A 15,790-nucleotide genomic window follows, 5' to 3' on the forward strand; every position below is an offset into this window, starting at 1 on the left:
GCTACCAGGTTCATTTAGTAACCTGAGCTAAAGCTAACACCGTCAATCTGCAATAAGTTACGCAATATTCCTTTTAAGACCAAATACTACAAATATAAATATATACAAAATTAAATCCTGTTCAATGCATACAATAATAAACCAGCTCATTTAAAAGATTTTATTTGAAATGATTTTTAAATACAAATAATATAGTTTTTCATTTACAATGACAGTTCCTTTGTAAACAAAAGTGGCAGATAATCATTGGGTAGTCATTTGTCCAAACTGAGGCAACTTGCCGGCCAGTTGCCTGGATAAGGTCTGTCATGGGTGGGATGGCGTATTTTACCTCACTGCATTCTCCCCCCACAGCATAAATCACTGATGCTACATTCTATTGCAGAGTGATAAATACTCAGATTACAATATTACTTGTTAGCGCACACCTGCTCTGAACACAACTACAGATGGGTATAGTTTGCACATGTGAGATTGTGTGAATGCGTATGTGGTGCGAGGAGAGCATGCTTAAACTTTCATCTCTCCCACACTGACATGATACACTAGTAAGCACTGTAAAAAAATAAAAACAAAAAACACACAACTGTATGGATATTTGTGGTGATAGATTACACATTACTGAAACTGCCAAGTTGCCAGGATACAGCAAGAGCCCACAGAATTACTCAAAGTAGCTCTGTTCTTTTTTTTTTCCTTCCCAAAGTCTAACACATGTAAAAATCAAGGTTAGATTACAACAAAACCGGACACACATTTATGTATTACATGATTAACGGAAAAATTATCAATGAAAGTGGGAGCCTGAGCTGCTCTGTGTGCCTCAGAAAAATGGAAAACTCCCAGGTTTGGTTAAAAAAAAAAAACCAAACTACTCAATCTGACATGGCAGTAACTGCAAACCTAAGCCTGTTCTGCTTAAGAAAAAAAACAAAAAGCAAGTTTAACAGTTTTTTTCCCCAGATGAGCGCTGTGTGTGTCTCTCTAACGGGGATATCATACTCACTTTTACACTCACAATGCACATACAACTGCAAAATAACTGTACTTATGGGAGGTATTGTGATGACAAAATCAGTGATATGTATCCCAATACTTATGAGCTACAGGTTATCAAATAAAAAGAAAAAGAAAACCAACACTAAAGATTCTTACACAAGAAAAATTTTCTTACTTCTCTCTCAGGAACCAGTGGTGCATAGCACCCAAGGACTTGTATGTTGCAGTATTTTAGTTGTATTCGTAAGGCCTTTTTCAGACAAGGAGTACACACTGGAATGTGCAGCAAAAAAAAAAAAAAAAAAAAAAAAAAAAAGGAAAAAAGATTGAGATAAGGTAAGTAAATATGTAACGCTCTCTCTCTAATACATTTATATATATTTTGACATCAGTATCTTATCCCCAAAAAAGACCGAAGACACACCTTTTAGTGTTAAACTAAAAGATGACTCATTCAAACAAACCCTAACACTGCAAGTTTCGTTCAGCTTCCCCTCCAGTTACATTTGAGATCACATTTCAACTCGAGCTCCACCTGCTTTCAATCAAACGTCTTCTCTTTCAGAAAAATAAAAAACATTTTAAAGTGAATCACGCGGGGAGAAGGGGCATCACTTACAGGACTGGCTGCAGATCAGCATCCATCTGTGGAGATCTCTGTCAAAAATACGTGAACGGACAAACGAATGGCTGATTTGACAGTGGAAGTAAGTAAATATCCCAAATGGCTGACTTGGTTGCGACGTCCAAAAGCAGGACTGAACTTCGTGCTTCTGCAGTATAAATGTACAATAGAAAGCATCACTGCTGTGGAAAACATTGGTGCTGAGCATTATTAAAAACAGGAGCAAAGTGTGTTGAGAATGATTTCCATACGGAGATCAGCATTTTTAATTTTGCAGATGGAATTGGCGGTTATACATCCCCACTCCCTGTCAAGAAAAGAAGAAAAGAGCCAATATAATAATAATAATTAGAATTCTAACAATAGATCCTCCAGTCCACAGTGTGTCCATTTGCCATACCTGTACAAAGACACAAGGTTACATACCATTGACGCACTCGCACTCGCACTCGCACTCGCGCGCGCGCACGCACACACACACACACACACACACACACACACACACACAACAGGCCTGTTAGTATTCACAGAATTCTCTTCCGCCAGCAGCGGAAAGTGAATAAACAAGTCTCTGTAGAAAAGAGAATTTCGGGGTGTCGGAATTCAGGTCACAGTCCATGACTTTGCAAAGGTTAAATGGAGGAGGGCTCTGTGTGTAGAAACTGTCCCCGGTGACTCTGTGAGTGTTTGTGGCTTCGCTGCTCCTCACTGACTGCTTTCTGGCTTGAGCGGGGTCAGCAGTGAATGTGTGGCCAAGTCCATGAGAGGGTAAAGGGAGGAGGGAGGGGAGGGCTGAGCGCGTACGCACGCGCTCAGTCGTTGTCCTCATCGTCATCTTCACTCTCCTCGATGCCGTCGCTGTCCTCTTGCTCCTCGTCCTCCTCCTCTGTGTCGGGGATGTCCCACTGCGGGTGGTTGTCCAGAATGGCCTTGGCCTCGTGGACCTCCAACTGCACAAACACAAAGCACTTGTGTTATCATCATTGCAATTAACACTTTCGAGTCTGTGCATATTATTTAAGGTGATTTGTAGATTATTACAAATGCTAGCATGTGCCTCAATATGACTTAAGATGCTCTTGGAAAACCGATAAGGAAATATTGTAACACAATACTGGGAAAAATGACCTGTGCACCTACATGAAATGTTAAGGATCACATGGGAATCTAGGAAATGTACAGCAGCGGTTCCTGGTTTACGGCATTTAAAATGTCAATTAAGCAAAAGGTTGCTGGTTTAATTCCAGTTACCTGCTGTGGCGACCCCTTGTGACAAGGAAGCAGCTAAAAATATTGGTGTAATGTATGAAGTATATCAGCCAATATTTGCTGATCTATCAGAGTCAGTATTATATCTGCTGTTAAGTAAATTAACACCAAGCCAACTAATTATCTGACCTCGCTCTGATTTTAAGTGGCTGTCTTTCCCAGTGGTTTCCACTTTGTTATAAAACCACTAACAGCTGACTGGAATATTTAGTAGTGATTAAATTTCACGAATGGACTTGTGCCATCACTGTATCAAAACACCGTGAGCTCGTGAGAGTGACCCCCTTTTTTTGTTGTTTTTTAAAAAATGTTGTTAGAAGTCCGCATGCTAATACTTTTGGCAATAGAGTATATATTCTCCAATATATCTGATTTTTTAAATATATTAGTCTTAAAAATTCTCTCTGTTAGGCTCTAGTAAAGAGCCTGCAAGTGTTTTAACTCTTTCTCGCCAGTGCATCATTTAATTTATGCATTTAGTGCTTGGCCCACATGTTGTGCTTTATGGTTATTATGGATAACCTCCTCTCTGCCTGCAGAAGCGCTATCGGCCACTGACAATGGCTGACAACTTTCATATAACACAAGGTCATTGAAAAATATATATAAAAGATGTAGTGCCAACCAGAATCCCCATTCAAAGATGTTCTACACATTTTTTTGTGTAGAACATCTAAATACACATCCAAATACTGGATGAAAATTAGGTACTAAACAAGTCATTTTATAGTATGTCTATCCGACATTGGCATTGACATTTTTTCCACTGCAAGCACCACATGCTTTCAGAATGAAACCAATCTCATATTAGGTTCAAGTCTAATTTGAATAACATTGATTTGAAGATCCTGCATTTTAAGATAAAGGTGAGCAGCTATGAAATAAATAAATTCTTGACCGGTAGAAGAAACACCAAACCTTAAGTGCACTTAAAGTGAACTGCCTACAACAATACAAATCATATTGCTTCTGGCTAGCAGTCAATACCCTCATTCCTAACATCTTGGCAGCAATCAATACCATTGTTCAGTGAGCCTCAGCTACATTTGGCTGCAGCTGGTGGGTTTATTATTCCAGCCACTTTGGTAGCGAAAACCCATCATATCCCGGACAATTTGAACTGATTGGCTGACGGAAGGCCCCCCCATTTACACACACTAATAAAAAGGCACACACATACACACCTTGAGTGGTTTGATCTGGTCCAGTCCTAAGTAGGAATCAGAACGAAGGATAACAGAATATTGGTAGTTGCCCGTTTTGGAGGGGGCTGAAAACTTGAGCTCCACCTGGAAAAAAAACCATGGAGACACACACACACATATAAACATGTTAATTTCATGTTTCTTGATTTGATGGTGTAAAAGAGAGATTAAAACTCCCTTTAACCAAATCTAATCACAGAAGCATTCAATGTGCAGTATATAACTGTATGACTCAGAGCACTATTGTTTTATGTATTAATTATAGCTGCAATGCTGGATTGTGGCCAAAATCCTGCGATTGATGCGAAAATACAATAGTCTCCATGTAAACAAAGCCGACCTGTTTCCATCCCCATAGAAACCACTAATGCAAGCACCAAAAGGAGGCAAAGGACAAACGCTGTGAATATTATAAACTTCTGCAATCTGCTGTCACCAATGATGTACAATCATCTAGCAGCAGAGGGCCACAGCGTGGTAGGTAATTACAAATGAACTGCCGCACGATGATGGGGTCCAACTGTAAATATTAGACCAACATTGCCTCAGGCTATGATTACTATGTTGCACAATTACATATGGAAAACAGCTCATTACGAGCACAATGAACCTAATTATTATTCAGCGTGCGAGCAGAGAATGAGCTGTGATCATAGCCACTATTAACTGTCCTGGCCAGAGATGAAAGCACGGCGTATTAACAGTCATGCAGCGAGAAACAACAGAAGGAACTGCTGAAGTGACAGGCTAATGGATTTCTTGACAGTGACCTGCAACGCCTCTTATTACCATCCTTGAGAGCGGGGGTGGCCAGTCATGCACGCTTAAAAACGGCCTTGTTAAGATTTTACCTTCACATCAGCCTGTGCTGGTGCTGCTGAGCACCAGGATCAGTGGTGCAAATTGTGCAAAACAAACACAGACACACACTACTCTGAGGAAATAATGACAAGTGACACAAGTGCAAAGGGTTGCTTAGCAACAGCATGTGCAAGGGGTTACAAGAAACATAAGCACACACTAACTTATTAAGACCTTTTTACCTCACATGCATTACTGTGTAATCCAAACGATACTCACAAAGTATTTTGATACAAACACAATGAACTGACTGTACAGTGCTGGATCTGATGATCGTGTACATTTCTACTTTTTTAATTAAAAACAATAACAATATAAAATATAAAAATCATACAATTTAAAATAACAATTGTGCTGATTAATTAAGTGTAAATTATCGACCATGATGTCACCGCGTCAAATTATTTCTATGAAAAGATCCCAAATTCTCCAAAGAGTCATCTGGCACAGGCACACGCTCACTTCCTGTGTGTCAGTTAAAATTCTAGTGCGGCAATCTCACCTCTTCTGTGTCTTTTAGCGTGCACACGTGACTGGGCATGGAGACGAGGGTATGCTCTCGGCGGTCAGCAATGTAGAGCCACCACCACTCCTGCTTCTCCTCTGGAAAGTAGAGACTGTAGACCGGGTGTGTCACCTTTGACTTGGTTTCTAGCAGGGCCCGCTCTCGCCGCTGGATGCTTTGTTGCAACGCTTCCCACTCCTGACAGGGAGGGGAGAAAAGAGTGACGGTTAGATTGGATAGAGCCTTTCCCTTCCATTTATCAGCTGGACCTTAACACTATAGGCTTTTAAGTGATAAAGCTCCTGCTGCTAAACCTACGAATGACATATGCATCCGATTAACGCTCTCTGACCTCCTCGTCGTCGCCAGCCATCTCGTCGACTTCTGTGTCGCTCTGTTTGTCGCTGTCTTCGTCTCTTTCGCTCGGAGAATCCTTGTTGGCTTCGCCCTCGTCTGACTCGCTGCCTTTGTCTGACCCATCATCATCTTCCTCCTTTGTCGCCACAGTTGCTGCTGCTGTTGTTGTTGTTGTTGCGGCTTCCTGCGACACCAGTATCAATAATGAAAAGTTATGCTGAAAGCACTGTTGTTTTAAATAATCATCTGACAGTAGGTGGATGCTGGTGTTAGTTTAATTCAGGTGTAACTAACTGAGTGAGTGGCTGCTTACATTTCCTGCCACGGTGCCATTGGCCTGCTTGTTTTTGGCAGGAGCAGGAGTGGCTTTCTTCTTGGTTAACTTTTTCTTCTTGGACTTGGCTGTCTTTTTAGCCCCTTTATTCTTGTTCTGCCACACTTTGGGTTTGGCTTTACTTGTGTCTCCTTGCTTCATATCAGACACACAAAAAAAGAAAACGTGAACATGATTCTTTGAACCATTAAACTTTTACAGCTTTTAAGTTGCCCAAGCAAACTGAACATAAACTGAGCCGAAATGGTTTCTGCATGTGTGATCTTACCGCTTCCTCTGTAGTGGCAGTCTCATCTCCTTGACACGGCACTGGCTCTTGCTCTTGTTCAAACATGTCCTACACACACATCAACAAGCAGAGTTAACTGATGCTATCCAGCCATGTTTTCAGTCAACAGTGCACTCTAATGGTGATCCACAGTAGTGCATGTGCAAGGCAGCAGAACCTGCTTTCTAGTAACTTATTGTTACGTCAAGTATTACGTAGGTGTTGAGTCACACGGAAACATTTCTTACCGCCATCCGTTTCCTGTTTAAGGTGACGGTTACTGTGACGATTGAGCCTGCCGTGATGTTACTACTGTCTTCATCATCAAGGACTGCAAAAAAAACACCCAAAAACATTAATGTCTAAAAGTTGAACACAGAAAAACATAATGTGCACACTTGTGCCAAAAGATAAAACTCTAAATGATCAGCAGTTCAGCCAAACCGCACTAAAGCTTACAATGCTTCTTCTTACAGCCATACAGAAACAACCATAATTTTTCTTCATTAATCCATCTTCCACATCTACAGTAACATGAAACTGAAGTCGAAATCAAAGTAATATATTTTTCCCCTACCCTGTAGTGTAATTATGCATCTTCCTTGTTTTTTATGTCGGTTTTGTAAGCATCAGCTTTAGAAACATTTACCAAAATGAGAAAATATACAAATATTCGATATCCACTTTGTTAGGTACACCTGTTTAACTGCTCATGAATGCAAATATTCTATCAGCTGATTACATTGCAGCAACTCAGTAGATTTGGGCATGTATGGTCAAACTGAGCATCAGAATTAGTGAATAAAGGTGATTTAAGTGACTTTGTTAGTGCCAGACAGGCAAGTCTGAGTATTTCAGATCAGATGCACAGCACTCTCTAGGATTTACAGAGAATGGTTTGAAAAACAGGAAATATCCAGTGAGTGGCAGTTCTCCTGGAGAAATTGCCTTGTTGATGCCCGAGGTCAGAGGACAATGACCAGACTGCTTTGAGCTGATAGGATGGCAACAATAACTCAAATAAAGCACCCGTTACAAGCAAGGTATGCAGAAGAGCTTCTCTCAACACACCACACACGCTGAACCTTGAAGCTGATGAGCGATAGCAAAAAAAAAAAAAAAGACTGAGGGTGCCACTCTTGTCAGCCAAAAACAGACAACTGCAGCTACACAGCCTGCACAGGCTCAGCAAAATGGGCTAATAGAAGATTGGAAAAATGTTGCATGGCCTGATTCGCCTCTGCTTCTGCTGCGCAATGCAGATGTTAGGATTGGGATTTGCTGTAAATAACACAAAAGTATGGACGCATGCTGCTGCTGGTAGTGTAATGGTGCAGGGGGATATTTTCTTGCCACACTTTAGGGCCCTTAGCACAAGCTGAACATTGTTTAGACACCACAGCCTCCTATTGTTGCTCACCATGTCCACCCTGTATGATCATAGTGTACCCATCTCCTGACGTCTACTTCCAGCAGGACAACACACCATGTCACAAAGGTTAAATAATCTCAGATTTCTTTACTAAGTATAACAATGAGTTGACTGAGCAGACCTAAAACCAACAGAACACCATTGAGATTGTGAAAAGGAGCATCATGAATGTGCAGCCCAGCATTGAGTCAATGACATGAAGCGTTAAGTCAGTTCTAAAGGACGAAGGAGTCCAAACCAATGCTCACAAGATGTCTCTATTAAAGTGGTCAGTGAGTTTATGTTACACTCCCCCCCACTTTCCGGTTACAGCTTCCCATTCCCCTGAGGCCCCCACAAGACATGACAACATCTACAGCCTGTCACACTGCCACAAGCATGAGCCTCTTGTCACAGGTAGACAGATGCTTGACTCTGCACAGTGATACTGTTGGCAGTTGTAGTTTGGTAGAAAGAAAAGGTTCCTACATGAAACTCCGCACAACAAGATTTGTTCAGTAACAATGTCATGATGTCAATGGCATTTCCTCACACTTGGGGTGTGCACAGTTCCATATTTACATCCAACACATCCAATAAATAAATAAATTTAAAAAATGAGCAACTCACACCAAAGCAACATTAACCTCCTAGGACCTGGCGTCCACATATGTGGACATCGCATTTTGGGTTGTCTAGACCAAAATACTAAATGTTACTCTACAAGGGCCTGATATCCACTTACCAGGACATTATGCTGTCACTGTTCTATCAAAATTTAAAGCGAATATCCTCATATGTGGATCTCATTTTTCTCAGAAACGAAAATAAGGTACAAAAAAAAAAAAAGAAAAAAAAAATCATGCAATTCTTTGTTTTTACATTCATCAGATCCCAATCAGCCCAAATAGCAAAGAGAAATTAAAAATGCATGCCATTAAAGAGTTCGTTTCTTAGGAGGTTAATGGATATACAGCACTAATGGCCAGAGAACAGTCTGTTAAAAAAAACAGCAGATCAGACTATCAAAGGTCTGCTATGAACAAACAAAGTGTGTTTTTAAGGACTGACCCTGCAGTTTGATATCCATGGTGATGTGAGGGAAGCTGGCCAGCACAGCCATGACCTCGTCGTACTTCTCCTCTCCAAGGAAACGCAGCATGTTTCGTCTGTCGGAGTCCTTCAGACTCACCAAGTCCTGGAGGGTTCGCACCTTATACTAAAGTAGGGAGGAGGAAGAGGATGGCAGTGAGAGAATACGTGACCTGTCGACCATAAAACATCTTTATCTCCCATTATATTACACACAGTATGCGGGCACATGCAAACTTTCGTTAGATACCTTTTTAGAAATGCAGTATCGGAGGTGCTCCTCTTCAAAGTGAGGCAGCTGCAGCAGCGGTGACTTTGACTCCTTCAGGCCCTGCACTATCATCTGGGTCAATTTCATACAGTTCTCTATGGTCACCAAGCGAGGAGCACTGAAACCTGAGGAGAGACATTAGCATTTATGGAAAAGTATACAAAGATTTCATGATGTTGGTAGCACCAATAGAACTAAAAAAAAAAAATGTATAACAGTAGTCAAAGAGCTGTAATAATGTGTAGTATATATGCAAACCTCTGCTGTTGGCCATAAAAATAAGCTGACAGCCCACATTGATCATCTCCTGGAGAAGCGCTGGAGTCTTTTTCACCACAAACCTCTGATCTGGAACAGAAACATACAACATTTTATTTAAAGAGCCAGTGAAATTTATCAAAAGCACTGAATGAAGCGCTGCATTGTTTATCTGATGTAGAAAAGGATATATTATTATTTGTGTTATATTCTATTCTAAGATGAAGCCTCATTTATTAGCTCCTGATAAATGAGGCTTCATTAATCTTTTGAACAACTAGGCCAGATCTACTTGACGATTTCTTTTTTTAATAAAATAATTAAACAAGCATAATTAGTAAAAATGTAAAATTCCAGTGAGTATCATTCAGCATGTGTCCTACCTTCCTCTAATTCCTCAGACACGTCCATGCGGGCCAAGTGAGCTAACACCAACACCCTGGCCTTCAGACTGTAGGGATAGTAGAACGGAGGCTCCTTCTTCTTCACATTGATATTTCCTAATTCACGGATCAACTATGGGAGAGTTGGGAGGCAGTCATTATAACATACTGTATTGTACAAAAATATCATCTTCCACGTTGCGTGCTGAATTCTGGGTTACTGGCAATGAACTTCAATCACACAAGAAATAAAATCGCAATGAGAACGCTCTTTTCCTTCTTCATCTCCAAAACTTCCATCTCAAAAACAACATCTGGACATAACACCCCCCTCAAACCAAGTTTCTTCTCTTATGAAGCTTCTTTCACACAAGCAAACTTCTGTTTTTACCTGCGGCACTTCAACGTTGTCTGTGGGTCTTATGGTTGCTTCTTTATTGTTGCGAGGATCGAATTCGAGTGCTGCCGTCAACACCATGATTAACCCTGGAGGCCAGAGTCAGCCAAAATTACAATTTTTTAATGCAATCAGGAAGAAGACCGAATTTATATCAACATAACCTTTGCTGAATAAAGTAAAGCATGTGCAATGCTACAGAACTTCCGAATATGTGAACCAGAAACTCACGTTTCATGTTCATATTCGGTGTCTTGCACATGAAATGCATAAAGAGCTGGGTAGTGTTGATGAGGATCTGGTCTCCACTGTATCGGATTGAGCGGTACCACCATGTCCCCTAAAGTACAAAGAAAAAGAACAACCAGTATGAGAAACACAGATTATAACAATACAAGGCTTTTATTTCCATATGAAATCATGATGAACACTTACCACAACAACAGGAAGGATAACCATAAAGGCAAGTCCATACACCAACAGCACCTATAAAATGAAAATAAAGCAGTTCGATCCAACCAAGTCTTTCAATTTGATCTACAATAGCCCGCATAGTGTTGTTTTTTTTTAAATAAAGTATGGTTTTTTGGAATATAGGGGCTCTCTGCTATTAAGAAAAAATAAAAATCACAAATGAGATTTATCAGTTAACTCTACAATGAAATAATGGACAAATACCAGCATTGAGTTCTTCTGGTCAACAATCCAGGCAGGCAGGGCAATGCCAAAGCTGGTTGCTAGAAAAGGGAGACATAAGAGGCAATGGAATTAAACAGGAAAATTCCCTTTATACATGCTGAAACAATCTTTCTGCAAAAGCACTCCTCTGTGTCGCACATTACTTGTAAGGGTGAGCAATCTAATGATACTGTGTTGTTGATGATCTAAAATTGGCATATGAAACAGTATAATCAGCTCATTTAAACTTTTCTACACCACGTCTACCATGGCTGGTAGTGACACAATGAGAGTGATGCTCACTGGGTGCACTACTGATCCCTGATGTGCAACTTGAATAGCAAACAGAAGACAGAATGGCAGGTGAAGATGACTCCGCAGTGTGGAAATGATTTGGATGCTCAGTAACTGAATGCAAAGTTGGCAGGGAATCTGTTGGGACAACCTGTAATCTAATCACAATCTTGTTCTACCATGTTGAAAATTGATCTTCAGTGAAGGCAGTATCGAAGTAATCAGCTAGTCTGATGACTCAGACACTCGAGGCAACGGTTTAATTTTCTGGGGCTTCAGGTGTGGCCGGAATGTCTAGAGAATAGATAATGGATCAAGACTTCCTGTTCTGTGCATCATAATTGTGTACAAATCCGGATACAGTTTTAAAAAGCTAATAAAAAGTCAAGTTGTTTTCAGATGATGTGACTGTTTAAAGATAGCACAAAGTCTCTTTTTTGCTCTCCTCCCTGTTTGTCTGCATGCAGCCAAGCCTCCTCAAAAAACTAAAACTAGAAAACTCCACTTACGAAATCCAAAAGTGTGCTTTCATTCCATTAGTGGAGCCGCACAGACAAAGAGTGTGTGTGAAAGTGGAGCAAACTCTTTTTCGTATCATCCCTGCTCTTACTGGACTGTGCTGTTTCAAATGATTTACTACAAGTTAACAGGTAACTGTTTCACCAGCATCAGTGGAGAAGGTGCACCAATGCATTAAACTGGTGTGCATTAGAGAAGCTTCACTTACCTCCTGGGCCGTCAGGGTTTCCATACATTTCCCAGTTCTGCCTTGACTGTTCATTGGTTAGACTGCAGGGGGGAAAAAAAACAAAAAACAGATTATTTGATCAACCTAGAACTCTGGGCTAGAAGATGTAATCTGGCTGGCATGAACAAAGTCAAAACCACAATGATACTTACGCAGCATAAGCCTTAGCAATTCTCATGAATGTGGCCTCATCGCCACCTTTGTCGGGGTGATACTTGAGTGACAGTACACGGTACTGCTTCTTGATTTCTGACAGCGATGCACCCTGAAACACAAATACACCACATGTAATGTAGGTAACAAAGACAATCAGCCCTAATTTAAAGAAGACTGAGAAGTCCCAGAAATCCAGAAAGACACGTTTTGAGCTTGAGTGAGATGTGGAAGTAATACAAAAAATAAAAATGTAACATTAAGGACTTCAGTGGCTTTGCAATAAACCATTTGTTTTGTGTGTGTTTACCGGGTCCAAGCTGAGGACTTCATATGGATTATACTCCTGGTACTCTCTGTCCAGCTTAGACACCTTGTAGGCCAGCAGCAAAAACACGAGCCACCCAAATAACAAGGCTGCTTTCCTGAAAATGTCAGCACACAAACAGGAAACATGAATAAACATCTGGGCTATAGAGCCCACATGAGACATCTGTCATTTTCAGAAACACTTCCAATGACTAGATCACATTAATATAACACTGCAACTGAAATGATCTTTACCATTTAAAGCTACAAACATTCTATCATAATTTGAAACACTAAAAGCAAATTTCAACCCAACACATCCAAACACAAGGACATGCCACGTTCTGACATTGTTGTTTGTTTAATATTTATGCGTTGAAGTTGAACTTGTTACCATGACAATGACAAAAACCTGTGGCCTGCTCTGCAGCATCTGTTGCCATGACGACAGCTCACTAGCCAGAGTTGTCTGAGTTGCTCGACCAGAGAAATACATGATGGATTCTTATAATAAACACGATCCCGATGATACACTTGTGAGAGGGAAACAGATACTGAGATTTTGAGAGTGAGGCTGAGATGATCGCTTTGATTTTTTCCACCTCGGTAAACAAGCTGTGTGCTTCCACCGTCTTCTGTACGAAGAGCAGCCAAGCAAGGGAAGGCTTTATAAATGCCAGTTGTTAAATACTGGGCGTAAATACAGGATGTGGGTCTAGTGAAGGCGCGAGAGAGGAGTAAGTGGGAGTAAGAAGCTGTTAAACCACGCAGAGCGAATAAACAGCTCTTAGAAGACAGGGTGATGTTAAGATAAATGTTAAGCAGTGCAGCTAAATGTTTACAGCCACAGCACAAGTCACATGCAAACAACAGAAACTGCACTCATGCCAAAAGCAAGTTCTTATACGCACGCAGAAAGAGAATATTCAGTCTGACCATAACATATACCGCAACACATTCTGTGTCAAGCTGCATAAACCATCGGAGTGAATCTATATGCTGTCAGAAACAGGTACAGTATCGAGACGATGTCTGAGTGATCACAGTGTTAACAGCTTGGGTTAGTCAATCCTAAATAACAGCAGCGATGTGACGTTCAACAAGCAGGCAAACAACCAAGCATGCAAGCTTGTTATTATACTGTCCAGGAAGTGTTGTCCAAATATAAGTCAACATATTTATATGCAAGTCGTGATCCTCTTTCAGCTGGTCCCTTTAGCGGTCACCAAAGCAAATCATATGCCTCCTTGTCACCCTAGCCCTAGCTTCCACACCAACCCTCTGAATTCCACCTTCACTACATCCGTGAATCTTCCCTGTAAAGAATACAAAGATAGTGTTATGAAGGACTTCAAACTAAAACTTCTTATGGCTTCGGTGTAACGCACGATAGAGTCCCATTCATAACTGAAGTCTCGAACCAGTTATAAATAAGACATTCGCTTTCATAGATGTTACCTCCAGAAAAATTCTTTAGAAAGGGAAGCTGAGGAAATCCACCAAACAACAAGAAAAGCACGTGTGGGACGAGCTACTATAAGTACAAACCCAAAGTTCAATTCAGCAGACTCACTTTAGTGTTGGCACGATGCTCTGCTGCGACTTCATCAGCCTGAGCCGATACCACAGACACCTGCCGTGCACCCTCCGTAGGCTCTTTAGGCGCAGTTGTTCTGAGACAAGAGGAAGCACATTAGCAGTATGAAAACAGCCACAATCAGTATGCATAACAACAATGCAACAATTCAGTGAGATTGCCTGGCTGCACAGAGCCACTACTGTGCCAGGGGGAGGGTTTATTAATGTTGTTTACTTCAATCAGCTCGAATTTTGTATTTCTCCATCTTCAATCCTATTGCAGAAGATGGACAAATAATGATTTTATGAGTTTAGTGGCTCTGTGTTTATTAACTTCCATAAATTATCTGAGGTCACTACGATAACCGGTTTACCTGCCAGTCAGATTCTCCCAGTCAGCTACTCCCAGTAGACCAGCTGCATAAAGTTTGCTACCATAACTTATATAACAGCTTATGCTGGCTGCATTCTGTGGACTAGCATAGAGTCTCGCTAAGGTAGGGAGCTATCAAGAGGAGGTCAATAAAAGCGCAAAGGAAAGCTTAAGCGCGTGCCAGAGTGACGCTGGCTTTTGGTGTTTTAGCTGTGCTGTTAGCTCATGTTTCCAGGCGCCTGTGTCGCTGGGTTTCACTGCAAAGCTCCTGGAGATAGACCCAAATGGAGGCTAAATCGTGGCCAGCTGGTAGCCGTATACGAGCCAAAATTCCGCCAGAAAACTTCATGTTAAGTTAGACAGTTAAGTTAGCTCAGTTAGCACTGAGCCACACAGTCAGGCCTTACCAGCATTTTGATCCCGGGGCCAGAGGTAATATGTGGCCGGGATCACAATAAGTCCGACGAAGGACGTTAGGAAATAGAAAAAGGTATTGCCGCTGTCATCGTACTGGAACTGTTGCCCGGCCATTTCGTAGCGGCGCTTAGGTCGCCCTTCTTCTCCACCGCTGCTCTTCCCCCTTCAAGCCCAATGTGTGATACCTGACAGACCGTTAGCAATCCAGCCAAGAGAGCTCGATGCTATGGATGCATCGGTGTACGTGGTGTACGCCTGCGCAATGTGGTTTGCCTTCTTCTTTTAATGCTTTAAAACCTTCCCCGCGTTAGCGACCCCTAGCGGTGGCATTGGAGATCAGCGTGTGAATGGTTTCAAGATTCAAAGTGTTTATTGTCATGTGTACAGAAGAAATAGCATTTCTCTGTGCAATTAAATTCTTCCTTTGCTGTCCATACGCAAATGCCAAGTTAGGTAGGGTTGAAGGAACAAGATAAATAAGGTAAAAATAAGGATAAAAAAATAGAGAAAGATAAATAAATAAGTACAAAATATGTAAATGAAGAAAAGTGAGGTATGCAGTTGTCAATGTAAAAGGATGTACAAAGGAGCTTAATGTGCAAAAGAACTTAGTGTGCAAATTGTCCTGATGTGAAAATTGCAGTTGAGGTAGGTCAGCTGTTCAGGAGTCTGATAGCAGTGGGGAAGAAGGAGTTGTTGAGTCTAGATGTTCTGGATTTCACACTTTTAAACCTTCGTCCCGAGGGCAGAAGTGTGAACAGTCCGTGTTGGGTCTCTAAGGATGGAGGCAGCTCTCCTCTGGACTCTGCGATGGTAAATGCTCTGCAGAGGATCTTGGCAGACATCCCAAATTTCCTCAGTCTCCTCAGGAAGTGCAGCTGCTGCTGAGCCTTCTTGACCAGCTGTGTGGTGTTCAGTGTCCAGGTAAGGTGCTCACTGATGTGAATGCCCAGGTACCTAAAGCTGCTCACCCTCTCCACTTCACTCTCCCGGATAAACAGCGAC

At 41.4% G+C, this 15,790-nt stretch overlaps 1 protein-coding gene across 1 annotated transcript; it reads right to left on the reverse strand.

The window, feature by feature from the left end:
• Nucleotides 1-1,852: 1,852 nt before the first annotated feature.
• sec63 (SEC63 homolog, protein translocation regulator) lies at nt 1,853-15,067 on the reverse strand. The gene is made up of 20 exons (XM_026142502.1): nt 14,776-15,067; nt 13,991-14,090; nt 12,419-12,533; nt 12,108-12,220; nt 11,935-11,996; nt 10,914-10,972; nt 10,671-10,721; nt 10,467-10,575; nt 10,230-10,324; nt 9,839-9,971; nt 9,456-9,545; nt 9,177-9,322; nt 8,906-9,053; nt 6,672-6,754; nt 6,424-6,492; nt 6,135-6,290; nt 5,817-6,005; nt 5,462-5,662; nt 4,078-4,182; nt 1,853-2,574 (listed from the first exon to the last, which is right to left on the reverse strand). The coding sequence occupies exons 1-20, from the start codon at nt 14,897-14,899 to the stop codon at nt 2,437-2,439; spliced, it is 2,286 nt and encodes a 761-aa protein (XP_025998287.1). The 5' UTR covers nt 14,900-15,067; the 3' UTR covers nt 1,853-2,436.
• Nucleotides 15,068-15,790: the final 723 nt, after the last annotated feature.

Source organism: Astatotilapia calliptera, chromosome 15, assembly GCF_900246225.1.
Source record: "Astatotilapia calliptera chromosome 15, fAstCal1.2, whole genome shotgun sequence".
In the NCBI taxonomy this organism is placed as follows: domain Eukaryota; kingdom Metazoa; phylum Chordata; class Actinopteri; order Cichliformes; family Cichlidae; genus Astatotilapia; species Astatotilapia calliptera.

Bases quoted from the DNA above. Each gene is read 5' to 3' on its own strand.
- sec63 (XM_026142502.1), bottom strand. From the start codon at position 14,899: ATGGCCGGGCAACAGTTCCAGTACGATGACAGCGGCAATACCTTTTTC. The intron at 9,054-9,176 runs GTATCTAACGAA...TCCCTACTTTAG, and splicing joins GATACTGCATTTCTAAAAAG to TATAAGGTGCGAACCCTCCA. The intron at 6,006-6,134 runs GTAAGCAGCCAC...CTGGTGTCGCAG, and splicing joins ATGGCACCGTGGCAGGAAAT to GAAGCCGCAACAACAACAAC.